This window comes from Bactrocera tryoni, chromosome 4 (assembly GCF_016617805.1).
Source record: "Bactrocera tryoni isolate S06 chromosome 4, CSIRO_BtryS06_freeze2, whole genome shotgun sequence".
In the NCBI taxonomy this organism is placed as follows: Eukaryota; Metazoa; Arthropoda; class Insecta; order Diptera; family Tephritidae; genus Bactrocera; species Bactrocera tryoni.
Window position 1 is genome coordinate 11,870,147 of NC_052502.1, and position 26,710 is coordinate 11,896,856.

Consider the following 26,710-nt stretch of genomic DNA (forward strand, 5'->3'; position numbering starts at 1 on the left):
TCAGGAAATGCGACTGCCTATTGTGCGACTTTTTCAAACTGCTGCTGGAAAAAATAATTCGAGCTGCAGAGCTTAATCGAGCAGGTACAATCTTCTATAAAAGTGTATAGCTGCTGGCGTATGCCGATGATATTGATATCAGAGTGGATAAAGAAGCAAATCAAATGGGTCTGACAGTGAACTTGGGCAAGACGAAATATCTCCTGTCATCAAACAAACAGTCGTCGACTCGATGGCGACTATTCTCCCACATCACTGTTGACAGTCATAATTTCGAAGTTTTAGATAATTTCGTGTATCTTGGAACTAATATTAACACAAACAACAATGTCAAAATTGAAATCAAAAGCAGCGTAACTCTTGCCAACAGGTGCAGCTTTGGGCTAAGTAGGCAGTTGAGAAATAAAGTCCTCTCTCGACAAACAAAAACCAAACTCCATAAGTCACTCATTACTCCCGTCCTGCTATATGGTGCAGATTCATGGACGATGACAACATCTGATAAGACGACGTTACGAATTTTCGAGACAAAGGTTCTGCGGAAGATTTATGGTCCTTTGCGCGTTAGCCACGACGAATATCGCATTCGACGGAACGATGAGCTATATGAGAGATATACGACGCCATTGACATACTTATTTCAACGAATTAAGAGACAGCAGCTGCGCTGCTCTGTACGTATTCAACGCAATACCCGCCGGGGGAAGCAGAGAAAGAGGAAGACCTCAACTCCGTTGGAAAGACCAGGTGGAGAAGGAGCCACCTTGCGAAATGAAGAAATGACCAGCGCGCTATTGGTAACTCAGCTATAATCGCCTAAGCGGTGTCTACCCCAGTAAAGAAGTAGAAGATAATGCACCGTCGCATACTGCACTGATTCTTCTCAAACTCAAACGATTGCTCTGGCGAAACTGTTTTGAGTCAATTGAAGACATTAAACGTGAACGCTACGCGCATTGAAGGCTATTCCAGAAATTGACTTTAACAACTTTTTCGGGAATTGGAAAAAAACGTTGGCACAAGTGTATTGGGGCCAAGGGGGATTACTTTGAGGGGGACGATATAGATTTTAAAGTAAAAATGAAAGAATTTTAAAATAATGAACAAAGACTTACTATTTTTTGCTTAGCGTAGTATACGAGATGCCGCTATTATTCTTCAGTAGGCTGGCTACGGATTAACCAAGAATTGAAAGAAATTAAACATTTATATATTGCTTAATATCATCTCGAAAAAATTTTGTATCAGTAATTTTCATTTTGTAAAATCATGTTAAAATTTTAGTCCAAATTTAGCCACAGCAAGGCGTGGCCAGGATCTTCTGTATATACTATATATCTATTTAAGTAGTTCACTGCTAGTAGCAACGTGTTTAGGCTTTGCTGCAAAGTTTAAATTAGTCGGCTTATGAGTGCACTTAATAGCGTATTTAATATGGCTTTAATGAAGTAATTTATATACTGCACAAGTTAATTGACGCAGTAAAAAAGTTTACTTTTGCAAAGCTGCTAATATTATAATTATTATTTCGAAAAAACACGTGAAATAGTATTATACAACATTTTCCCATTCCTTGTCGGAAAGTAATGAATCAAGACAATTTTATGTACCCTGTGCGTCGAGGGCGTTCCGCATCGGCCCCAATATTAGTTAGTCAGAAGAGTCAAGGTCTGGGCTATAAGGCGGGTGAGGCAAAACTTTGCAGTCGTTGTTTTTCAAATAGTTTTTAACCAGTCTTGCGACATGAGGTCGAGCGTTGTCATGATGGGAAATTATTGTCACGTGTCTAGACGCGGATTCTAGGCGCTTTTCGGCAATTGCTTGTTTCAGTTTGGCTAGCTGTTGTCGGTAGGGTTCATCATTAATGATTTCGCACTCTTTAAGGAGCTCATAATACAACACATTCTGCTGATCACATTAAATATAGAGCATTACCTTGGCGTCATGGATATTCGGCATTGCCGTTGATTTGGCTGGTTGGTCAGATTTCATATGATTTTTTGCGTTAAGGGTTCTCGTAATGGATCCATTTTTCATCACCAATTACAATACGATGCAAAACCGTCTTTTTTGTAGCATTCTAGAAGCATTTCTGACAACGGTTATATCGATTCGATCTGAGATTTATTGGTGGATAAAATGTGGCGAGTTTCGTGAAAACACCTTAGCAAGTAATAAAGTTTTCCCCCGTGGGTACTGCGTCGAAAACCTTCAGTACTGGAGTGGTTTCATCCATTCGGACAAGATGACCTAGCCAGCGTAGCCGCTGTCTCTTAATTCAATGAACTATGTCAATGTCGTTGAAATATATCGTATCGTTCCATCGACTGCGGTATTCGCTGTTGAAAATGCGCAAAGAACCATAAGTCTTCCGCTGAACCTTTCTCTCGAAAACTCGTAACGCCTACTCATCAGATGTTGTTATTGTCCATGTCTCTGCACCATATAGCAGGACGGGGTATGATGAATGACTTGTAGAATTTGGTCTTTGTTGGTCGAGAGAGGATTTTATTTCTCAATTTCCTTCGAAGTTATGACTTTCACCAGTGACGTGAGAGTCAAGTCGCGAGTGCGACGATAATTGAATCGATACCTAGAAAAGCAGTATAACTTACAAACTATATAGGAAAGATGTATTTAAAATCTTTATTCAGAAGCGGCACACGAAATAGGAGCAAAATAGATTTTTAAGCATTTTTATTTAAATTCGCATATAACTCTATAAAATCTGCCAAGCTATCCGCATAAAAATGAGGCTGATCCTCCTCACTTGCTTGCCACATGTCCTCTATCGGTGTGTAGCCGCTCAATACAAGCAAGGTTTGGAAGCCACAATTCAGACCGAACGGTATATCGACCGCCAGAGAATCTCCAACAAACAAACAACGTTTGGGATCGTCCAATTTATAGATGTCCTTCAAAATTTCACCAAGCAAAACCGCCGGTTTGCCAACTATTGTCGCCTCTCGTCCCGTTACGCGCTTAAGAACGAGGTACAAATCATAAAAAGCTAAAAACAAACATTAAATCGACAAAATTAAGTGTCTGATATTTGTATATATTTCGTGTGTGGGAAACGAACTTGGAATCATTTGACCTGTTTCCAGCTTAACTGTCGGATCCGGAGCACCCAAAAGAAAATCACAATCTTTATCTGCTAGATATCGCGTGGCCGCTGTCATTTGCACATAATTTAAATCGCAGTTGACGTCAAACAAAACAGCGCCCATTTTTTGTTCCGGTTCCGTGATTTTTTTCAAATTGGAAAGTCGAACGCCTTCTTTGACGTCCTTAAGGAATGAAAAAGAGTTGAAAGTAATACAAGTTAACACAACAATTTAAAAAGTCTCAGAAATTTTGTGAAAAATATAGTTTAGGTGAGAATATGTCAGTGAAGGCTGTTTAGAAAAGGAATCTTATGAAACTCATTATACAGTTATATAGTTATGTGATTTCGAAAGCCTATGAACAAATAATTTTGGTAATAAATTTATAGGAGGTTTTGGAGTAAGTCTGTTCGTTTCGATTTAGCAAGTCAAAATGGGTATAAATCAGGTAACAGCTGTCAAAAATAACAACTCCGAAAAATGTATTGCGTCATTAAACACCACAAGTTTAAAAAAAAATGTTTAGTTTGTAGTTTTCTAAATAAATTTGAGAAAATATATCAGAAATTAAAAGACTCTCTGATAATAAACTTTCTGGAACTCAAGATGTAGAATTAGATAACAGGGTGCTAATTTGAGTACAACAATCTGACTGTCTTGTGAATGGAGTAGATGAACTTCGGGCAAATGCCTCCCATATTCTACACATGTACTATATTTTAACTCTTCAAAGATTATATTTTCGGAATCTAGCAATGAGTTTCAGATGGAGACAGGTTTTTAATACGTTAACAATTTACAGATGGGTTGTTTCCCAGTACCAAAATTATTTGTTCATCCATAGGGGCTATAACGGGGAGTGGTATTTTATACTTGGTTCAGTTATTACCTACCAAAGTCCTCACATCTACGCCTCCACGACGAAGCACATCATTACTATTGGCACTACATGTTGAGAATACCGGCTGCTTTATATTGTGCTTCTTTATATAGTACAACATGGACTTAGCTGGATGCATAATGTGGTTCTAGTTGAACGAAATAAACAAACAAATGTATTAGCCAACACCTGCACATATCCAAGAAACAAGTTTTTCAACTAGTTCACTCTCTTTTCTACACTTCTTCGAACTCCTTGACAGGTGTCTATTATCCGCGCCGGAGGACGATGTGTCTCATACACAAATACAAACACACACATTCAAAAACAGCGCGTTTTACCGCTTGAAAATCCTTCACTCCGATACTGGTGAAATTATTCACATACTCTTCCTCTGGCCGCTCACTGTTATTGGACACAAAGAACACCCGCTTGCCATCATCCTTCAGCGCATTCACTGCTTCACCGGTTCTAGGCAGCGGTGCCGCAATCATCCACATAACACCGTCACAATCACACATCACCACATCAAAGGAGTTGACGAACTCCTTCTGCTCCTCAGCCGAGAGCTTCAAAATATGGGATACTTTGCGGGCAGACATGATCGTGCGACGATCCACTAACTGACTTGTCTGGCTCAAACACTTTCACACTAAACTATTCTTCGCAGAGTTCTAATTATTTATATACGAATGAATTTGCCGCAAGTGGCTTCATAAATATTTGTTTTACATGGTTATGCACTCTTATCTTTTATTTGAACAGCATTATAAATAAAGACTACTTCACAAAAAAACTGTAGTGCAGTGTCATCCACATAGGCTGCCGTAATTGTGAAGTTAGAGTTAATCAGTGTGGGGTCAGCCCTTTAACTTCTATATTAGGTCTACGTGCAAGACCTTGTCAAACACTTAACGGATAGCAAGGAAAACTGTAGAATAGTATTTACAATTTTCCGTGGCATCCTTTAGAAAGTGTTCCACTCGGTCGCTTTGCTCAATTGTGCCAAGAAACTTTCTGAAGCTAAGCTGATGATTTCCCTATCTTTCAGCAAAGGCAAAAGTCTGCGTCGTTCTTACAAATATTTTCGAATTTACTACCGAGTAGGCTAATCGGTCGATATGAATTCACCTGATTCTCCGATTTACCAGATCTTGGAATCAAATTTTCCTCAGCACATTTACACTGAGTCGGGAACAGAGTCTGAGCTTACCATTAAAGAGCTTCACGATCATGATGATTACGTCACCTGGAAGCGCTTTTGAGGGCTATTGCATTAATTCTGTCATAACCTGATGATTGGTTTTGACTGAATCACTCATTGAATTCGTTAGGAATGAAGGTGTTTTGGATATGTCAGGCAAACTCATTAGCTTTTTGCATTACTTCGGCACCAGAAACCGCTGCTGTTGATAATTGGTGGTCGTTTGAATATCGGCCTTCAATTTGTGCGAGAAAGTATTTTTGATTGGTACAAATTATTCAAAGAGGGACGAGAACGCGCTGACGACTGAACTGATGATCGACAAGTCAAAAAAATAAACGAATTGATGCTTGAGAATCGACGATTCAGAGTCAGCGATCTTACTAACATCGTTAAAGTATCGGAACGATCAGTGAAACCCATTTTGGACCTAAGAAAAATGAAAGTACGATTTAATCCAAAATCACTTCATTTGTTCGAAAAACAGCACCGTCGCATACAGCATTGATTCCTAGTGAGTTTTTTACCAAATCTTCAATCAATATCGTTCCGCAACCACCGCTTTCGCTTGATTTAGCTCCGTGTGATTTCTGACCCTCCAACGTGTTTAGGTTTTGCTCTAAAGATAAAATTAGCCGGTTTATGAGTGCAATTTATAGTGTATCTAATATGGCTTTAATGAAATAATATATATACTGCACAAGTTAATTGAAAAAGTTTACTTATGAAAAAACTGCTAATATTATAATTATTATTTCGAAAAAACAAGTGAACTAGTATTATATAATATATTGCTCATCTGAAGCTATAACATTTGCCCATTCCTTGTCGGAAAATAATGAATCAAGCCAATTTTTGATACCCTGTCCTGATGTGAACCGGTCTTTCCACTTGAGACCGAGAGTTACCCTCATAGAAAATTATTGACACGTGTCTAGTTGCAAGTTTCGGGCGATTTTCGGCAATCGATCGCTTCAATTTGATCAGCTGTTGTCGGTAGCGTTCCCTATTAATGATTTGACACTGTTTTAGGAGCTCATAATACAACACGTTCTTCTGATCACACCAAATATAGAGCATTACCTTGGCGCAATATGTATTAGGCCTTTCCGCTGATTTGACTGGCTAATAAGCTTCATCGAGTAATATTTCCAGTTTCTCATATTCAAACTTTTTCGTCCGCCAATCGATATCAATAGAGAACAGCTGGAGCATGTTCACCGTCAATTTGCACAGCAGCTTTCCATTCCATGCTCGGACTATTAGAACAAAGGAATGTTAAACAAGTTATGTCATACACCACCAACACCAACCGTTCGGTCGGCTACCAATGGGTTACGCACTGGGCCTACTTCAACACCACGGCCAATCAATGCCACTGCATCGACCACGGCTTCTAGTAGTGGCTCTCGAGCAGCCGGATCAACACCATCCCCACCAGCCGAACCGCATCGCATCCGATACCCTTTGTGTAGCCGGAAACACCGTCCAAAACATTGTGTACTTTTTAAAGGGTTGTCACCGACACAACGCCAGCGAGTCGCCCAGGCACTTGAGCACTCCCTCAATTGTCTGTCGTATATGCATGTGAGGTAGGAGTGTTCTTCAGGTGGTTTGTGTCACACGTGTGACAGACCACATTACACGATTCCTCACCGTAAGTCGACAAATTTCTTCAAGTATGAGCAGATCAAGGCAAACCAACCGGGCGGTTAAGTGACAAACTGCGCGAATATAGTTATAGGCATACCCAATATATAAAAGGTTAGTTTCGGGTATATACACAATTTTTAAATTAATAAAGCTTGGATCGAGTTTTAAGGATCTTTAATTTATTGAATTTTCCACTGATTAGAATATCAGAAAAACTTATAAACTATATAGGAAAGTTGCGCTTACAAATTTAATTCAGTTTATGTTTTCCTTCATAGTATACATAAAAAATAGAGTCTTACGTATTTTTATTTATATTAGCATACAATTCTATAAAATCTACTATGCTATCCGCGTAAAAATGAGGCTGATCCTCCGCACTTGCTTGCCACATTTCCTCTATAGGTGTACTGCCGCTCAAAACGAGCAAGGTTTGGAAGCCACACTTCAGACCGAAACGTATGTCGTGCGTCAGAGAATCGCCAACAAAGAGACAACGCTTGGGATCGGCCAATTTATAGACGTCCTTCAAAATTTCACCAAGCAAAACCGCCGGTTTGCTTACGATTGTCGGCTCGCGTCCTGAGAACCGCTTAAGAGTGTCAAGGAAATCGCAAAATCCTAAAGACAAATATAAAATCGGTGTTATTATATAAGCGTTTGTGGGTGTGAAACATACCTGGTAAGGTTAGATCTGCCGTTATCGGTAATAACCAATCTGTACCACCGGCAATAAAATGACAGTCTTTGTCCGCTAGATATCTTGTGGCCGCTGCTATTTGCGCATAAGTCAGATTCAAATTGATATCATACAAAACCGCGCCCATTTTTTGTTCCGGTCTTGTGATTTTATCCAAAGTGGCGATTTCAACGTCTTCCTTAGTGACCTAAAGTAATGAAAAAAAAGAACCCGGTTATACAAATTATGACAACAATTTCAAAAAGTCTCAAAATTTTTATTCTATCAAATAGAGGTAAGGCAAGAATATGCCAAAGGACGGCCTAATAGGTATGAGTGGTGATTTAATGTTATGAAACTGATTAAATCTATACATTTATGTGGCTTCAAAGGAGGCTTTCAAATAAACATTAAATTTTTGTGAATGCCTTTAATAAAATATTATCTGATAATACTCTTCTTAGTGATTACTTGTTTTATAAAGCTTCTACAGGGAATATCCAGAAAGTAATAAGACTAAGTCGATTTAAAAGAACTTATTGAACCAATCTTTACCAATCTTTAAAAACTATCAAAATAGGCTCCTTCTGCGTCGATGTAGCGCTGCCAGCGCGATTTCTAAGCATTGCAGGCATCACGGAAGGCATTCTCCGGAAAAGCCTTGAGAACCGAGATGCATGCTGCTTGGTTCCTCTCTGTCGTTTCAAAATACTTGCCTTTCATCGATCTTTTCAGGCAAGGAGACAAAAAAGTCCGGGAGGGCCACATCTGGAGTGTAGGGCGTAAGCGGAAGCGTTGGGATGCCGGCCTTGGTTAGGTAACTGTTCACAAGAAAGACGGTGTGAGGCGGGGTGTTGTCGTGGTGCAGCTTCCAATCGGCTACGATGTCTTATCGGACCCGATTGACCCTTCGTTTGAACCTCTTGAGGACTTCCACTTAAAACTTGGCGTTGACGGTTTGTCGAGGTGGAACAAATTCATGGTGGACGATGCCTTTGATGTCAAAAAAGACAATGAGCATCGTTTTCACTTTGGATTTGCTTATTCTTCCCTTTTTTGGGAGAGGAGATGGCGGCGTCCTCTTCCCGGCCTTCCAAAAAACCTGGAGCCACACCACTTCTTGCTACTTTCTTGATCATATCAAACGTGTCTGTCGCAGATTTACCGAGTTTCACACATAATTTAATCGCATACCTCTGCTCTAACGACCGCTCAATTTTCGGCTTGCACCACTCACAGAAACACGTCACTCGAAAATGTTTGTCCTGGCTCTCCAGGTGCTCGAAAACAACTGGCCAGGCGCTCGTTCGTTATTAAGGAATTTCCTCTACCGAATCCAGTCTGTGGGCGCACGCTCCAAAGTACAGTCGCGGCGGAAGAAAATCAGTCCTATTACTTTCCGGACAAACCCTGTAACTTTCATGTGAATGCGTGAAATTAGCTTCGGCATTTGCCTCCAATATTCTGCAACAAGTAATTCAATACGGTGTTTTACCAATGGTATTCATAGCGGTTTTCACTTTAAATTCGGTCACAATCGTGGCTCGATGCGAAGGTGCATTATCATGGTATGAAATCCATGAATTATTCTTCCACAATTTCGACGGATGTTCTCACGTAAACGCCTCAATACGAGCAAATAGAACTCCTAATTGACTCTCTGTCCCTCCGTAACAAATTCATGATACACCAAACAACGAATATCGAAAGAAAGAATTAGCAACACCTTGATTTTTGAGCGACTTTGACGCATTTTTTTTTTTGGTTTCGGCTCGTTTTTTCCTCCAAGCCAATGGTTGTTGACTAGTTGACTCATAAATCAACGCCTCATCGGCAGTTATAATGCTCTCCATGAATGTAGAATCGGAATTCGCACGATCACGCATGTCCAAAGAGACCTGTTTACGGTACTATTTTTGAGAAAAAATTCAGCTTTATCGGAACGAGTCGAGCAAGAACATGTTTCATACACAAAATATCCAACAAAATCATTCGAACGGACTCGCGATAGATGTTGAGCTCTCTTACCATCTCTCCAACACTTGCCGGACGATTTTCAAGCTCCTTCACTTTTTTAATATTTTCATCAGTTGAAAAGGTCGAAGGTCGTCCAGAACGAGTATGTATACAACGATCTCTCAAACGTCTTTGAAGGTTTTGTATCACTCGTATGCTTACGTTTTTGATAAAACTGAATCACCTATGCCTTTTCCATCATTTGCAACGACTCCACACACAAAATTTGGTTAGAAATACAAAATTTGAGACAAATTCTTTGTTCGATATTTTTATCCTTTGTAAAAATCGCAACGTAATGACTGAGGTGTGCCGACTTAAGCAGCTGTCGTAACCAAACTGGTTGACAGAACGCGGTCATATAGACACCTTTCTATAAACCTACATATATCGGGTGATTTTTTAAGAGCTTGATAACTTTTTTTTAAAAAAAAACGCATAAAATTTGCAAAATCTCATCGGTTCTTTATTTGAAACGTTAGATTGGTTCATGACATTTACTTTTTGAAGATAATTTCATTTAAATGTTGACCGCGGCTGCGTCTTAGGTGGTCCATTCGGAAAGTCCAATTTTGGGCAACTTTTTCGAGCATTTCGGCCGGAATAGCCCGAATTTCTTCGGAAATGTTGTCTTCCAAAGCTGGAATAGTTGCTGGCTTATTTCTGTAGACTTTAGACTTGACGTAGCCCCACAAAAAATAGTCTAAAGGCGTTAAATCGCATGATCTTGGTGGCCAACTTACGGGTCCATTCAACCAGAAATGAGCCTCATCGCTGAACAAAATTTGTCGATAAAAAAGCGGATTTTCTGCCAACTTTTCTAGGGCCCATTCACTGAAAATTCGACGTTGTGGCAGATCGTTCGGCTTCAGTTCTTGCGCGAGCTGTATTTTATACGGTTTTACACCAAGATCTTTGCGTAAAATCTTCCATGTGGTCGAATAACACAAACCCAATTGCCGCGAACGGCGACGAATCGACATTTCACGGTCTTTAGCCACACTCTCAGAAACAGACGCAATATTCTCTTCTGTACGCACTGTACGCATTCGTGTGGTTGGTTTAATGTCCAATAAAGTAAACTGAGTGCGAAACTTGGTCACAATCGCATTAATTGTTTGCTCACTTGGTCGATTATGTAGACCATAAATCGGACGTAAAGCGCGAAACACATTTCGAACCGAACACTGATTTTGGTAATAAAATTCAATGATTTGCAAGCGTTGCTCGTTAGTAAGTCTATTCATGATGAAATGTCAAAGCATACTGAGCATCTTTCTCTTTGACACCATGTCTGAAATCCCACGTGATCTGTCAAATACTAATGCATGAAAATCCTAACCTCAAAAAAATCACCCGATATAATAATGATAAAAATAGCCTAGCGCAATTGGTATTTCATAGTCATAACATGGCATTGTTCCCACTTTGAAATAACTGCCTATATGTATGTATGTATGAACATATATTAAATATGCGTCATGGTAGCTTTACATCTTCTTCTTCTTTATTGGCGTAGACGCCGCTTACGCGCTTATTTACTCAATTTTGTGAAACTCTGAAGAGAGCCCTATTAGTGCTGTTTACATCTTAATTATACGGCGATAAAAGTGCGGTAAGACAAATCTCTATCAAATGCCGGATATTTTATGAAAAAAATAAACAAGTATACATATTCAATTCTTCAGTGTTTGGTAAGTAGGTCGATCTTTCTTCTTTATCAACATGAAGTGTGATTGCTAGCCAAAGAATGACAGTAAATAAGAAAATAATTCAGTTTTGTTGATTGAATATTCTTAATACCTACATACCAAAGTTCTCACGTCTACGCCTTCCCGACGAAGCGTTTCATTACTCTGTCCACTGCATAAAGAGAAAACCGGCTGCTTTATATTATGCTTCTTTATATAGTACAACATGGCCTTTACTGGATGCATAATGTCATTCTAGTTGAAGTAAAGAAAAATGCAATTTATTAGCAAAAATATGTACATATCCAAGAAAAAGGGTTTTCAACTAAATCAATTATTTCTGACATTTTTCTCATAAATTCATAATTTTCACTTGAACTCCAACACCAAGCCAGGTGTTTATTATGCGTACTGTAGGACAATATGTCTCACACAAAAGTAGTCCGACTTACCGCTTGAAAATCCTTCACTCCGATCCTGGTGAACTTATTCACGTACTCTTCATCCAAGCGCACACTGTTATTGGACACAAAAAACACTTGCTTGCCATTATCTTTCAGCGCATTCACCGCTTCACCCGTCCGTGGGAGCGAAGCAGAAACCATCCACATAACACCGTCACAATCACACAACACTACATCGAAGGTGTTGACGAACTCCCTCTGCTCCTCAGCCGAGAGCTTCAAAATATGCGATACTTTGCGGGCAGACATGATCGTGCGACGATCCACTAACACTCACGCGTGGCTCAGACAAATTCTCACTAAACTATTCTTCGCACAATTCCATTTATTTATACTAGAACTCATTTGACTCATGTGTATGCATTCATATTTTTGATTAGCTTCATTGTGCTCATTAGAGCTGAACGCTACTAATTAACACTGCTCAGCAAAGTATTTCTGATGCAAAGAAAAATTTTAACTTTAGACTACGTACTGTGTTATACTACTAGTACGTTTACTATAATTAATATTTGAACTAACGTATTTCTGAAGACGTCTTGTTTCTTTTATTGTAATAAAGTTAAAAAGTCGGTTAATTGTAGTCTAGTTATGATTCCTTAATGTTTTCTTGAAAATTTTCTCAAAAGTTTCTAATTTCAAAAAGCAATTTAATTATTCTCCCAAACGAGATACATTTCCTTAAAAAAATTGCTCTGCATAGGAATGAATTGAAAATTGTAGAAGAATTGCAATGAGATTGACTATATCTGTTTAATTTTAAAATTTAAAAGCTTTTAGATCTAAAGGATTTGGAGATGCATATACAAGTATGTGATACTAAATTAGTTTTACTACTTTGGTAAAATCTATATGGGAATTTGGTCAATGTTATAGCTATCAATTCCATTCCATTAGAGTCCATATAAATGGAACTACTAGTAGTTAAATCTTCCTCCATTCACTATCTGATTTATTAGACTCTCTTTGTAGCATTAAATAAACTATATTAATTTCTGCTGAGACACATTCTTTAGCTAAATTTTTGATAGCTTTCTTTTTATTTTCGACTATCTTGCTTATGTTTTCACAACTCTCGTCGGTTGAGCGAAAAGATGGTAACCATTATGCAATCAGCTGTTATAGTGGCAGACACTTAACACTGTTCAACAATTTTTATTTATATATACATTATTTACTCTCTTTAACTGTTTTCGCCAAACCTGGGAGAGAGACGAATCGGGCAAACAAATAGAATTCGAATAATCAAACAGAGATATACTAAAAGCAACGAGTAATTGAGATATCGCTAAGCTTATTATTGTTGTATCAGATGTACATTTTTGTTAGGAGAGTAATGTCTGCACCTAGACAAGAACTTGTGAATGGAATGCGACGCATATAACACACAGTAATATGCACATGGGTGGGCCAAAAAAATTAATTTATTTTGTTAAATACGGTGAAAACATCGAAACGAAAAAAAATCCGATAAAGTTCGAACTCTTTATATTAATATTAACAATTGGCGCATTGTGATTTATGATTTCCCATATAAATCACACAGGACTATTTTCTTATTTTCTTTGGATGTTTAATAGATTTGAGTAAATCGTTGTGTAGTGAAAATGAAAACTTATACTGAAAGACCAACCTTAGGTTAGGTTAGGTTGTACTGGCCGGCTATCACGCCACACGTACAGCTACAGGTCCTTAGTTCCTTAGTAATGCCAGATGGAAGTTCAGTCTAGTTTGAGGTGAATTATTCGTCATACAACACGTCAATGTTTTTTGCGAACTTTAAAAGCGACGTAGACATCAACGTTTGATACTGGTATTTGGGACTAGCTCCCTTGAACTCCGAAGCTCCTAGATACTTAAAACGAGTTCTTCTATAGATATGCATGGGAGGCGTGCCAGCGTCTCTCTTATGCCAACTTCTCTGCACTTTCTACAAGTATCCAGTAGGTTGTGACCTGTCAAGAGAAAAAATAACGTTCATGCCAAAGGATTTAAACGGTTCAAAGCGTTTCGTTTTGCTATCTGTAGGGACGTACACTGCTCTGAATCATCAATTCGCCGTTGTTTTTGTCAAAAGTGAGCTTGAGCCAGTACCCACTTTGCACAGAGCTTCCTCAAACCCAAATCATCGTGAATGATATGATGATGTACACGATCAGTTGGTATTTTTAGAGTGCCTGCTATCTTGAACAACTGCACTTTACGGTCATCCCAAATTATTTTGTGGCGTCCAACTTTTTTGAAACCACGTCTAAACTTAGCATATCAATGCTTTATTATTGATTTTCGTGGCGCCGTTTCCGGTAACTAGTCATTAAGCCAAGTTTTTGCTGCAACTGTATTTTTCCCTTCAAAATCCAATATTTTATCAACATAATATCATATTATGAAGTTTCTTTTTAACCATTTTTTTTTTTCAAAATAATAAAAGTCGTTGCACTCAAAATGATATAATTCATAAAGTAATGATCCGACAGCTGTTAAATTAACACGCGCGCTTTCTGAAAGTTAGAGCTAACTAAAATCATAGCAAGGCCATCTAAATGTCAGGCCGGGGACTTTTCAAGGCCAATATTACGGAGAGCGAAGAGCTCACTAGATCACTACCGATCCACTTCAAATCAAAAGGGTCTTGCGATAGCTCAAGAACTAATGGTAGCCTAGCGAAGCTAACCATCTCCAGTAGTAAAACGCGAAGACGGAGTTCCTAAGGCTAAGATGCCTTTTTTACAAGCTTTGCAGTTAGCTCTAATTTCACTGGGGCTTAGCACAAGGTGACTTGGTGATGCCGCTGATACCGAGGTGGGTAACTTATGGCATTACTCTATTATACTCGTTTCCATGCAGCCATTGTATGAATTTATCTTATCTTTTATCTGACGTTTTAACCAATATATGTATATGGCATACATAAAGCCAGTCGGAAGGCCCAATTTCGGCATAGCAACAAAAAGGAAGCTCTCTGAGTTTCATTAAGATACATAACTCACCTATCGACCGATATATAGGGGTATAAAGGCAACCGGAAGTTTCAAAATCTTTATTTTACATTTATGAGGGATTTGGATCTTTCTTTATCGAATTTGTAAAATTTGATTTCAGTTAGACATATTTAGTTTTTAGGTAATATTTTTACTTTTCCAGTATTTTTAGGTATAATTTGAAAAAGAAAATTTATGAAAAAGTTTAGAGTTTTGAATGGCTTACGATTTCTTATTCTAAGTTCATTCAATGCTTTTGATAATGTAGGGTCCTAAGCTACATTATCAAGCATCGTTTTTGCGACTTTAACTCAACATCGTGTTTGCAACGATTTAGGTCTCGACTGACACGCTTTGTACCCTAAACATTAACCAAAATGGTTGAGTTGATCCTTAAGAGATGTTGAGATACTGTACTATCTCTTGATTCCAATACTTCGAGTTTCAAGTATTGTGTCTTTAACTTTTTCGATGTTATCGTCATTGACAAAGTTAGATAGACGACTCGCTTGAGACAAGTTTTCGATGACTTCTAAGCCTTCACTAAATGCTTTATACCGCTCAAATAGCTGTGTTCGTGAAAAAGTGGACCCTCAGAAACAGTTCTGCAACATTTTCAACGCTTCTTTAGCAAATTTCAAGCTGCTAAACACACTAATTGACATACACATAGAAATCAAACTTTACTCCAACAGATACCTAGTATAAACAAGTTATAACAATCTAAGAAATAAAATTTGTCGTTTCGGTTTGATTACGAAGTTTATATTGCTCAGTCCGGGACAATTTTGATCACATATTATAATTTTATATTATTTAAATATATTTTCACTTAGAAGTCTTAAGCAGTAACTTTGCGTATAATCCGTTGAATGCATAAAATATTTCTAGTTAATAAAAAATATTTTCAATCGCACTATATTACCTAACAAAAATAAAATTTGTGCTACAAATATTAACTTCTAAGCATTTTTCCTGATATTAGCATATAATTTTACAAAATCGGCCATGCTATCCGCATAAAAATGAGGCTGATCCTCCGCTTTTGCTTGCCACATTTGCTCTATGGGTGTGCTGCCGCTCAATACGAGCAAGGTTTGGAAGCCACAATTCAGTCCGAAGCGCACATCGTGCGTGAGAGAATCGCCAACAAACAGACAACGCTTGGGATCGGCCAATTTATAGATGTCCTTCAAAATTTCTCCAAGCAAAACTGCCGGTTTGCTAATTATTATCGGTTCTCGTCCTGTAAAGCGTTTAAGTGTGTCGAGGATATCGCAAAATCCTATAGACAAATATAAAATGAGTTCATTTTAAATCTTATAAACATATATAAAATCGGTGTAATTATATATGCGTGTTTGGCTGGGAAACATACCTGGTAAGGTTAGCTCTTTCGTCATCGGTAATAACCAATCTGTACCACCGGCAATAAACGGACAATCCTTGTCTGCTAGATATCGTGTGGCCGCTGCTATTTGCGGATAAGTTAAATCCAATTTGATATCATACAAAACAGCGCCCATTCTTGCTTCCGGTTCTGTAATTCTTCCCAAATTATTGGGTGTAATTTCTTCAGTGGTATCCTTAAGGAATGAAAAAGAGACAAAAGTTTTAGAAACCAACACAATAATTTACAAGTTTTCAGAATTTGTATTTTCCTAAATTGAGTTTAGGCAAGAATATGTCATAGGAAGGCTTAATAGGTTTGCATGGTGATTGATTTCTATGAAAATGTTTGATAAAAAAGTCTAAACCTTAAATTCTTGTCGTTATTATACGCCTTTTACATGGATTTAATAAAAGATTTTTTGGTCAAGTAGTTTCGAGTAGCTTTGGTCAAATAGTTTCGGGGAATGCTTCCTAGATAATAGGGTTTGAGTAGTTCCATATCTAGCTCCGATAATTGTTATTGACTGGCTGTCATGGAGAGGGACCTCGTGCACATGGCTTCTTGATTCCATACAAATAAACTCTTCCAAGATTATATTTTCGGAACACAGTGAAGATATGTACATATACAAGGTCTGTCGCAAAATAAACAGGACTGTTAAAAAAAAACAACAAAAAATTAATATTTTTCAAAAGTTATATTTTTTGTGCTTCGATACAGCGTTTAGCCCGGTTAGCATTTCAAATGAGTGTTTAAGGTCATTTTTCGGAATGCTCTTGAGAATATCGGTCGTCGCCTTTTGAATAGCTGAAATGTCCTGAAACCAGTGTTCTTTCATGGGCAAATGAAGTTTTCCAAATAGGTAAAAATCACAGGGTGCCAGATCAGGTGAGGAGGGTGAGTGATTAATGGTTAATACGGAGTTTTTTGTCAAAAAATCAGTGACAAGCGTCTACCGATGACACGGCGTATTATCGTGCAACAGGCGCCAGGACCCTGCCTTACGATATTGTGGTCGAGCACGACGAATGCGTGACGAAAGACGCTTCATAACATCTCGGAATCGTAAAAACAAACCAGCATAGTCTTTATTTTTGACTTCTGAAGACGACCGACTTCTGATCGTCACAGAGGTCCTCACGACCTTCTTGGAATCGCTTAAACCACTCATGCACATTACTACGGGATAGGCACTGATCACCATAAACTTTTTTCATCATTTGAAATGTTTCAGTAAACGTTTTCTCAAGTTTAAAACAAAATTTAATATTTGCTCTTTGCATTTTACGACCGATGATCAAAAGCTGCTGTCACTTTTTGATCGATAACATCGATTGTAGTTATCCAATTGTCTTAAAATTTTTACGAAATGTCAACAAGAGATCAAACTTTTTATTTCATATACCCACCAATAGGTGGCGCCACCAGAAACAGTTATATTTAAAAAGTTCTGTTTCTTTTGCGACAGACCTTGTATACCATATATGGTAGTAATGAGTTTCAAACGGAAACCGGTTTTTTATACTACAAAATTTTACTTGCGGGTTATTTCTCTATTCCAAAATTTTTATGTATGAACATAATTGCAATTTACTGTATCTTGATAAGGACTTGGTATTTTTCTATTCTGACATCACATCTATATATCACGTCTTATATAAGTAGGTACGCAAATAATCGCAAAAATCATGAGAGTTTTACTCAATTTTATGAAATTCTGAAGAGAACACTATTAACGGTGACTAGTGTTTTACTCGCTGCAAAACAAATACGAATCAAATAGAAAATCAAGTGTGACAGTGTCACGAAAGAGACGCATTAAGTATCTAAAGATATAAATCTGTACAAAGTCGTCTTTATCAACATTAGATAGAAAACATGATAACCAAACTATTTGTATAAACTTGTGACATTGAAAAAGGCAAACCACAAAATTATCGGTTCACTCAGCTTTACTATATTGAATTAGGCGGGTTTAGAGGCCAGCAGAGGTGGGGTCACACGTACTAAATGCAGCTTATGACAGATTGCGAGTGTTTAGCTCGTTGGCCGGTACAAGCTTTTTGAATGGCCTCTACGTCTGCATAACGCTTTTCTTTCATGGGCAAATGCATTCTTCCGAACAGGAAATAGTCGCACGGTGCCATATCAGGTGAATACGGGGAGTGGTTAATGGTTAAAATGTGATTTTAGTTCAAACATTTGGTCCTTCGAATTTTGGATTCCGAGCAATTTTTGGTCGTCAGTCAATTTGTGCGGAACAAACCGTACACACACCTTTCGTAAGCCCAATTGTTCGGTCAAAATGCGATAAATCGTTGTTTTGGAGATGTTCAATTCCATTTCCATGAATTTTAATGATGATTTCGGCTGATTTTTGGTGAATTCACGCACAATTTCGATGGAATTTCCGGTGATCACGGATTTTGATTGGCCCACATGTTGATCGCCATTTATGTCCTCACGACCACTTTGAAAACGTTGAAACCACGCGTGCACTCTGCTAAGGGATAGGCAATCATCGCCATAAACTTGTTTCATCAATTGAAATGTTTCGGTAAAGGTTTTACTAATTTTAAAACAAAATTGAATGTTGGCTCTTTGTTCGAAGCTCATTTTCGCACCGATAACACAAACATACTCACACTTAAAACGCAATAACTTCACTTCCAATCCATGAAATATCAAGAAATTCTCACTGGACAATCGATAGCGCACCAGTCGACCACCACTGGCGCCACCAGGGGGCGCTTGATTCAAAAAGTCCTGTTTACTTTAGAAGGCACCTTATACAACCACGCCAACTTCCCGTATATTACAATTTTAAATTTCATCCTATGGATTTATCGGAAGAAAACTTTACATAAATAGTGCCTTCAAGTTATGCAATCTCATTTAAAAAATTATCCACTTCAGACTTTAACTTGTCATGCCCCTTCTACCGAATAAGTCAAGTTTTTTTTACGTTTGTATGACTGTTAGTGACATCTGTGTCAAATGTCAAATTAATCATCAGTGTTTAGTATACGCTTGTCTTTCTGAAGTACATAAATTGCATTCGGCGATTTTTACAATGAGCGAAATTATTCAACAAAGAAGTTCCATTAAATTTTGTGTGCGCAATCAAATTTCTGGTGCCGAAACGTGCACTATGTCAATTTTTTCGAGAAAACAGTGTCGCGTTAATGTCTGTAAAACACTGCTTTCTTGTATCTACGCTTACGATCCGGAAACAGACGATCAATCGGCGTAATATCGTGGCAAATGTGAGCCGAAGCCGAAAGCCCACATTAAGAAGTAAGGTTGAAAGTTTTCTTCGATTATCGCGGTGGCGTGCATTCCGATTTCCTTCCAAACTGTCATCAAGCAATACTATTTGAATAAGGCCGGAACTTTGAAGGGGACGACATAGGTTTTAAAAAATAAATTAAAAATTTTAACATTATGAACAGTGTCTTACTATTTTTTGCTCAACATAATATCGGTCAAAATGTGTGATATTTTAATGAAACTAAGATTTTACATTACATTTCATAGCTTTTTTAATACATCTTCTTCTTTTTAATACATGCCATCTATAAAAATTCTATAAAGCCTTACTTATAAAGCTGAATATCTCGAGAAGTATTAATGATAGCGATTTTGACCTCGAACCTTTTTTATAGCAAATAAAATTTCCTACAAATTTGTCATTTACATTTTTTCTATAGCTCCTGTCATTTACGAGATATATACAAAAAAATGCGAAATTCTTGGAAAAATCGGGTTTAGAGCCCCGTACTACCTCGCTGGTGTGAGTTAAGACTTTATTGCACTGAGCACTTTTGTAGAGTGAACAATTCTGAGAAATATGCGTCTAAAGTCAAAGCGATGCCATAAAATACCTCTGATCTGTGGGAATTTAAAGATAAAAACTCACGATTGTAGTGTATTTTCTATGGAAAATTTTTACAGGCCTTGGTTCAGTTCTTAGTGTTAATATTAAGGGCTAACATTTTCAGGGAATTTTTTTAGGGTATTTCCAAGGAAATTTCGTGACGGGACTGAAAAAAATTAATAGTTCAAAAAAAAATACCCTAATATACATACATATATGTATATACTACATACATATATATATAATGTATATATAATAAGGCAATATATATATATGTACATACATACATTTGCTTGAAAAATTATTATACTTACCAAAGTCCTCACATCTACGCCCTCTTTACGAAGCATTCTAGTACTGGGGGGACTGCATAATGAGAAAACCGGCTCCTTTATATTATGCTTCTTTATATAGTACAACATGGACTTAATTGGATGTATAATGTCGTTCTGATTGAAGTAAAGAAGCAAATAATTTATTAGCAAACATATGCACATATCCAAGAAAAAGATTTTTAAGGGGTCACATCCACTTGGGAAGTTAAAAAACTCGATTTTTTTGCCTTGCATACTACTGTGATCAAATAGAAAGGTGAATTTTTAATTTTTAATTTATACTTCGCGTGTTTTTCGAATCGGTAAATGTTTTTTACTGAAAGTTGGTAGCACTGTTAGTGACATCTATTCTAAATTTCACGTCAAAGTATTGGTTGGTATTTGAGATACGCGTCGCTTTGTGTGACTCTAACAGTGAATTCTTCGATTTTTACTACATATGTCTGAATTTATAGAACGAAGAAGTGTGATAATGCACCATCTCATACTGCATTGGTTATTCGTGATCATATCTCCAGATTTTCAATTAATAACGTGCCGCAACCACTGCATCCGCTTGATTTACCTTCAGGTAACTTCTATCTATTAAATTTAGCAAATTCACATGATCACTCCGAGATCACCGTTTTGACTCAATTGAGGATATAAAAGCTGAATCGAAGCGGAGGATTTTTCCAAGTGCTAAAATGACTGGAAAATTCGTTGGCATACATACTATAAGTGTATTGTTGCGGAAGGGGATTACTTTGAAGGATATGAAATTGACAGAATTCACCTATCAATTTGATCACAGTAGTATATATCGGATGTAGATATAGTCGAGAATATTGTAAAAAATTGTTAAGTTGAAACTATATTTTCTGGATACAAGCGTATTTTTAAGATTTTTTAATTTATAAATAATGCGAGTATAATTGGCTCCCAAAACTGCTGTTTTCAGACAATATTCAGAGCATATTTTTCGGGCAATTATCTAAAGAAAACTATTTTTAATAATAAAATCGATTTTTTAAGCCACTCTCTACAAATTTTTCACAAAAATCCACTTTTATTTAAAAACCAAAACTTTGACCAGTACTTCGATGATGACTTGTTCTCAGCTATTAGAGATAACTTTAAGCTGGAAAATCTTCCCCACAGACAGAAACATTTTTTTTTCTTGGAGGTCCTCCTGGCATTTGTCAAGTAGTACGCGTTTTTTCTGACGAGCAAGTGGATAGAACCCTCAATTAGAACACTAATTTTTCGACAAATGTATTATTAATATGTCATCTTCACTTGAACTTAACCACCGAATGGGGCACACACTGTACTTTAACCATGGCAGATCCGGACCTTAGTCCGCTTTTTCTCACACAACGCCAACTAACCACAGAAAAATAGTGTGGCTCACCGTTTGAAAATCCTTCACTCCGATCCCGCCGAACAGCTTCACGTATTCATCGTCTGAGCGCATGCTGTTGTTGGTCACAAAGAGCACTTGCTTGCCACCCGCCTTCAGTGCATTCACCGCTTCACCTGAACCGGGCAGCGGTGCCGCAATCATCCACATAACACCATCACAATCACACATCACGACGTCGAAGGAGTTGACGAACTCCTTCTGCTCCTGCGCGGAGAGCTTCAAAATATGCGGTATTTTACGAGCAGACATAATTGTACAACGATCCGCCACCCACGCGTGCCTTAGATAAAGTATAACTAAAGATTTCATCTCACAATGCATTTATATAAGACTAAATTTTGTTGACGCATTTTTGCGCTATATATGTATGTATGAAAGCACGTAAATAATTTTTATTGGCGAAGTCACTTTGGGATAAAGGTGATTAATAAACCCACAGCAAAGAAAACATACTTCTTATGAAACGTTGGAAATTTTTTTTAATAACTGAATTATATACTAACTATAGAACTTAATTTCTACAGTTGCAGCGACTGAACACTGTTCAACAGAATTAATAACCGTTTTATTTGAAATTTGTTATTTCAACTTTATTCCAAAAAAAGCAAGACCAAACGATGACTTCGACTGAAACGATGCTATAAAACCCTTCACAGTTGCATTTCTTATAGCAACTAAAATTGTTGTGAAGATTCATTGTCAAAGAAAAAATTTCTCCTCTAAGAACTTGATTTTGATCGTTCAGTTTGTATGACAGCTATATGATATAGGGGTCTAATATCGGCGGCTGTGACAAATGTGCAGCTTCTTGATGACAAAAGGACGTGTGCAAAATTTCAGATCAATATATCGAAAACTGAGGCACTAAAGGGCGATCCATTTCGATGAGTCTTATTTTTTTAAAGAAAAAACATAGAAACATCAAATTTAATGGGGGATGTTTATTATCATTCGAAAGAACATTCTTTGGTATTGAATTTAGTTTTTGATGAGTTCGTCCGAGCACAGGTGATATCAAACCATCTTGGACTTGGATAGGCCCAAAACGTGAAATTATGTGCACACTCAAGTGCTCGCTCAATAAAACCATTGATTGATGTGATGTGTGGGAAATGACGCCGTCCTGTTGAAATCGAATGTCGCCGAGGTCACGAGCTTCAATTTCAGGCAACAAATAGTCGCTTATGATAGCCCGATAACGGTCGCCATTGACGGTTACGTTCTCACTGATATAATTTTTGATGAATATGGACCGATGATTCCACCGGCCCACAAACCACACCAAACCGTTGTTGTTTTCGGGATGAAAGGGCAGCTCTTGAATCCATTCAGTTTGTTCTTCGTTTCAAATGCAGCAATTTTGCTTGTGTTCCTACCCATTGAACCAGAAATGGTTCGCTGAACAAAAGTTGGCTCGAAAACGTTGTATCTTCTTGGTACTTTTCAAGAGTCCATAGAGCAAAGCGATGTCGCTTGGGAAGGTCGAGCGTCTTCAGTTCTCGCACAAGTTGAATTTGTAAGTTTTCTATTTAATATCTCGACTTAAAGTGCGCCAAGTCATTCGATACGTCAGTCCGAGTTGCTGCGAACGGCGCCGAATAGACTCTCCACGTTCTTGGTATAGTACACTCTCAGCTACGTCTGCTATATTTTCTGCACTGTCTGCTGGACGCGTCATTCATTATAGAACAATATATGCCTTCGAATATTATCCTATAATGAATGACGTTTCCTTTTCATTTACACTGCTTAACAAAATAAAAGATTTTTTCTAAAAAGCTATCTGTTTGCTAATGAAGTTAGATTTCTATATAGATTTACTGTCATAATGAGAATCAGTAAACACGCTTAGTACTCGTAATTGAATATTTACTCACATTAACTGTGCTCTACACCAAACCTTGTAGGACGACGAATCGATCAAACAACTGGCAGTCTCATTATCAAATTGAGTTAGAAAAGAAAAATTAAGTATTGTACTATTTTGGTGTAAATTTAACTGTAATATTGTAGGGGATTATCTTATGAGTTATCAATTGAGAGACTTTTGTCGAATTTCGGAAAATGATAAATTATTACAGAGCAAAAACGCAAAGTGATTTTACTGAGTAAGCCAGTAATACCGTCTTGAAGGGCAGCTGAAGAAAAGCTATCGAGAATATGCGCTATTGTGACGTTAGCAAAGTTTATTATATGCTTTAAAGTACACTTATATAAAGAAACCAGTTTCGTTGAGGCTATTGTGGCATTTTTTTATATTCAGCGAAGTTAGTATGAGTTTCTCTGGGGATAATAGAGATAATCACGGCCATTTAATGTTATTTACACACTCTATTAGCACAACGCTGATAACACTTTTTGTCATTTTACGAAAAGTTGCATTAATTCTACCGGTAAAATTATGCCCTGACAGTCTGTGGTGACAAACATTTCAGCCCGAGGTGTTTGCTTTGAAGCTTTTCCACACTTCACGCTCAGCTGATAGCAAGAAAGGTATGCAGTTAGCGCTCAGCTGTGCTTAGAATCTAGCTAGAAATGAGTAACTGAGTAGAGAGCACAGCTGCGGCTCTCTGCCGGCCACAACGCAATGAGAAACACTTCATTCAGCTGATGTTTACTTAGCGTGATATCGATTGCCGTTGACACGCCTCACCTGTCGTTATTTTGCCGGCATGCCGGCGACAGCGGTGGAGCGTTGGGTTGCACTACGGTCTTTGGCCGCATTTGATAAGATACTTTAGAGATAAAAAACACTAAAAACTTCGGGAACGTATGATTAAGTTGCTTCGACATACAAATTCGAGGCAAAAAATTTAATCAAAACGACAATTTAAAATTCACTTTGCCAACAGAGCAGTAGGCGAACGGTATTTACACTCATTGAATGAGTATCTACCGTTAATGCAAAGAACGCAGAGTTGAAACTGAAAACTTTCAAAAATTAGTTGAAATCAAATTTGCTAAAAATAGATTTGCAATTTGTGTAAAAGCAAGAAATTGGACAAACAATGAACACTATACACGAAGTGCCAATCGGTGATCTCAATGGCAACGAAGCCACGACTATTGCGAGTGTAGTGTCTACCACGAGTCTCTCTAATGCCAGCAGTATTTCCAGCACCAGCAACAGCACCAAAGTCACCATCAACACCAGCAGTGATACGTCGGTGCCGCAGACAGCGAAGTCACAGGACGACTCAACCACAACAACGACAACAACAGCAACAACAAACGGTGAGTCCAAAAACGCAGCGGATAAGAGCAACCAAAACGAAGCTGACGCTCCAGCAACCAGTATAAGCAATAAGGATGCAACAACTTCCACCACAACAACGGCAATCGTCAATGGTAACACGAAGAGTTTACGCAACGATCTCAGTGAGGATCTGAAAATAATCGGCCATTTGAAGAATATCGAGAAGATCAATGAGAAGCGACGACTCTTTCTCAACAACACCATCAGCGAGTACACGATCGATGAGAAGACCGAAACGGAAACCAAGACACAGACGATTAATGGCGCCGAAACGGTACTTAGCGAGACGCGTATACACACACGCGAAGAGCAACAAAATGTTGGTGGCCACAAATTGGGCAGCAGCAGTGCAACCGAGCTCAATGGTCATACAAAGGCGACAGCCGCAAACTTCTCAGCTACGAAATATGCAACACTACCGCGTTCGCCCGGTACGCCGCCACCCAAGCCGCCTATGTTGAGTCGTACACGTAGCATTGGTATTGGTGATCAGCGCTCGTACTCCGCCACCTCGGTGCCAACCACGCCAACCAAAGCAGTAGCCACAACAACCCCAGCAGCAATAGCAGTGCCGCCAACAAATGCAAGCGCAGCACTTGCACCGATTGCTACACCCACACCAACAACAATTTCATCACCCACATCACCTTTGGCAGCCGCGGCTGCCTTGAGCCCGCAAAGCTCGCCAACTAAGAAAGCCACAACTTTGATAACGAGCGCTGTCTTGCCGGAACCGATCAAAGTGGCCACTGTACAGCTGCGTGAGGAGCCGGTTCCGACTATGCGTCGTGTGGTGGAACGACCGGTCTCACTGTCACCGGAGGCGCCCAAGCAGATTTCAATAAATCACTATGAACGTTTGATTGAGGAACTCAAGTGCCCTGGTTGTGCCTATCCGATGAAGTCACCGATTTTATTATGCAAGACGGGTCACAGTATCTGCCAGCAATGCACTCGCGTGCTCTTACTCTGTCCGCTGTGTAAGGTAAGTGGTTGAATATTCGAGTTTTTGTTGCAAAAATTTATCAGTTTTTTAGTTTTTCACATTCCACATCGGATATATTAGTCTAATCTCACGCAATCTTTTGATAGTGGAACTTTTTGTCACAGGGTATAAGAAGTTTAGGATCGGATGAGTTAGGAACCATCTGTCAGTTAAGATCTAGATCTGGTTAACTCATCCAAAATGCCTTCTTTTGGTGAAATTAACCAGTACTTAACCGACAGTTGGTTACTAATTAGACATTGAGAAAACGGCCCTTAGTCTTATAGCTGCTCAACGTCTCCAACTCGCATTACATACTCGTATGTGCCATTTGTTTCCTCGACAAAAAACCACTTTTCCTATCAAGTTTTCTACAAGTATTTTATCGCACTTTATATTTGCTTTTGTCGGCATTAAAATGTCAATATATATGTAGATTATATATTTATATATATATAATGTCGCTAAATGTAATTATTTATTTTAGTTTGACGTCAACAATCTTTTTGCAGTTCTGCCGTTGAAGCTGATATCATTTCTCTTTTTTCAACTTCTCCATTATACATATAATCTTTAAATCAGTGACAAAATATAATACAAGTTCAACAAGAAAGAACATTAATTCGGCAACTTCGAAGCTACAATACCCACCACAGGTGGATTTCTTATAACATAAAAGAGTATAAACAGATCACTGTCTTGATTTACATCATATGACGATCATATGCGTTAGTGTTCTGATCTAAACCAATTATTCGAAGATTGTATCGCTGCCTTAGTCAAT

The 26,710-nt window shown here is 38.1% G+C and overlaps 4 protein-coding genes across 8 annotated transcripts in view; 1 reads left to right on the plus strand and 3 right to left on the minus strand.

Annotated features, from left to right (window-relative positions):
• Positions 1-26,710, plus strand: part of LOC120773665 (mucin-5AC) — a 51,355-nt gene that overhangs the window by 20,332 nt on the left and 4,313 nt on the right. The window contains exons 1-2 of one of the 5 annotated variants that reach the window (XM_040102685.1): positions 24,402-24,651; positions 24,682-25,926. In XM_040102685.1, coding sequence (XP_039958619.1) covers positions 24,694-25,926 — 1,233 coding nt within the window. In that variant the 5' untranslated portion in view covers positions 24,402-24,651; positions 24,682-24,693. Of the gene's footprint in view, positions 1-24,401; positions 25,927-26,710 lie in introns of those variants that run through there. The other 4 variants (XM_040102684.1, XM_040102682.1, XM_040102687.1 and 1 more) reach the window with 4 other exon arrangements.
• Positions 2,683-4,630, minus strand: LOC120773668 (4-nitrophenylphosphatase-like). The gene is made up of 4 exons (XM_040102691.1): positions 4,329-4,630; positions 4,001-4,135; positions 3,083-3,290; positions 2,683-3,010 (listed from the first exon to the last, which is right to left on the minus strand). The coding sequence occupies exons 1-4, from the start codon at positions 4,587-4,589 to the stop codon at positions 2,688-2,690; spliced, it is 927 nt and encodes a 308-aa protein (XP_039958625.1). The 5' UTR covers positions 4,590-4,630; the 3' UTR covers positions 2,683-2,687.
• On the minus strand, positions 7,002-11,995 carry LOC120773666 (4-nitrophenylphosphatase-like). Its single transcript, XM_040102688.1, has 4 exons — positions 11,683-11,995; positions 11,351-11,485; positions 7,524-7,731; positions 7,002-7,465 (listed from the first exon to the last, which is right to left on the minus strand). Exons 1-4 carry the CDS (start codon positions 11,941-11,943, stop codon positions 7,143-7,145), a joined length of 927 nt encoding a protein of 308 aa, XP_039958622.1. The 5' UTR covers positions 11,944-11,995; the 3' UTR covers positions 7,002-7,142.
• LOC120773671 (4-nitrophenylphosphatase-like) lies at positions 15,419-21,964 on the minus strand. Its single transcript, XM_040102696.1, has 4 exons — positions 21,674-21,964; positions 20,260-20,394; positions 16,054-16,261; positions 15,419-15,960 (listed from the first exon to the last, which is right to left on the minus strand). Exons 1-4 carry the CDS (start codon positions 21,932-21,934, stop codon positions 15,638-15,640), a joined length of 927 nt encoding a protein of 308 aa, XP_039958630.1. The 5' UTR covers positions 21,935-21,964; the 3' UTR covers positions 15,419-15,637.

Excerpts from the sequence above, each read along its gene's own strand:
- LOC120773668 (XM_040102691.1), bottom strand. The coding sequence starts at position 4,589 with ATGTCTGCCCGCAAAGTATCCCATATTTTGAAGCTCTCGGCTGAGGAG. Across the intron at positions 4,136-4,328 it reads GAGTGAAGGATTTTCAAGCG|AACCACATTATGCATCCAGC; the intron begins GTAAAACGCGCT and ends TCGTTCAACTAG. Across the intron at positions 3,011-3,082 it reads AACAGGTCAAATGATTCCAA|CTTTTTATGATTTGTACCTC; the intron begins GTTCGTTTCCCA and ends GTTTGTTTTTAG.
- LOC120773666 (XM_040102688.1), bottom strand. The coding sequence starts at position 11,943 with ATGTCTGCCCGCAAAGTATCGCATATTTTGAAGCTCTCGGCTGAGGAG. Across the intron at positions 7,732-11,350 it reads GCGTAGACGTGAGAACTTTG|GTCACTAAGGAAGACGTTGA; the intron begins GTATGTAGGTAT and ends TCATTACTTTAG. Across the intron at positions 7,466-7,523 it reads GGCAGATCTAACCTTACCAG|GATTTTGCGATTTCCTTGAC; the intron begins GTATGTTTCACA and ends ATTTGTCTTTAG.
- LOC120773671 (XM_040102696.1), bottom strand. The coding sequence starts at position 21,934 with ATGTCTGCTCGTAAAATACCGCATATTTTGAAGCTCTCCGCGCAGGAG. Across the intron at positions 20,395-21,673 it reads GAGTGAAGGATTTTCAAACG|AACGACATTATACATCCAAT; the intron begins GTGAGCCACACT and ends TACTTCAATCAG. Across the intron at positions 16,262-20,259 it reads GCGTAGATGTGAGGACTTTG|GATACCACTGAAGAAATTAC; the intron begins GTAAGTATAATA and ends TCATTCCTTAAG.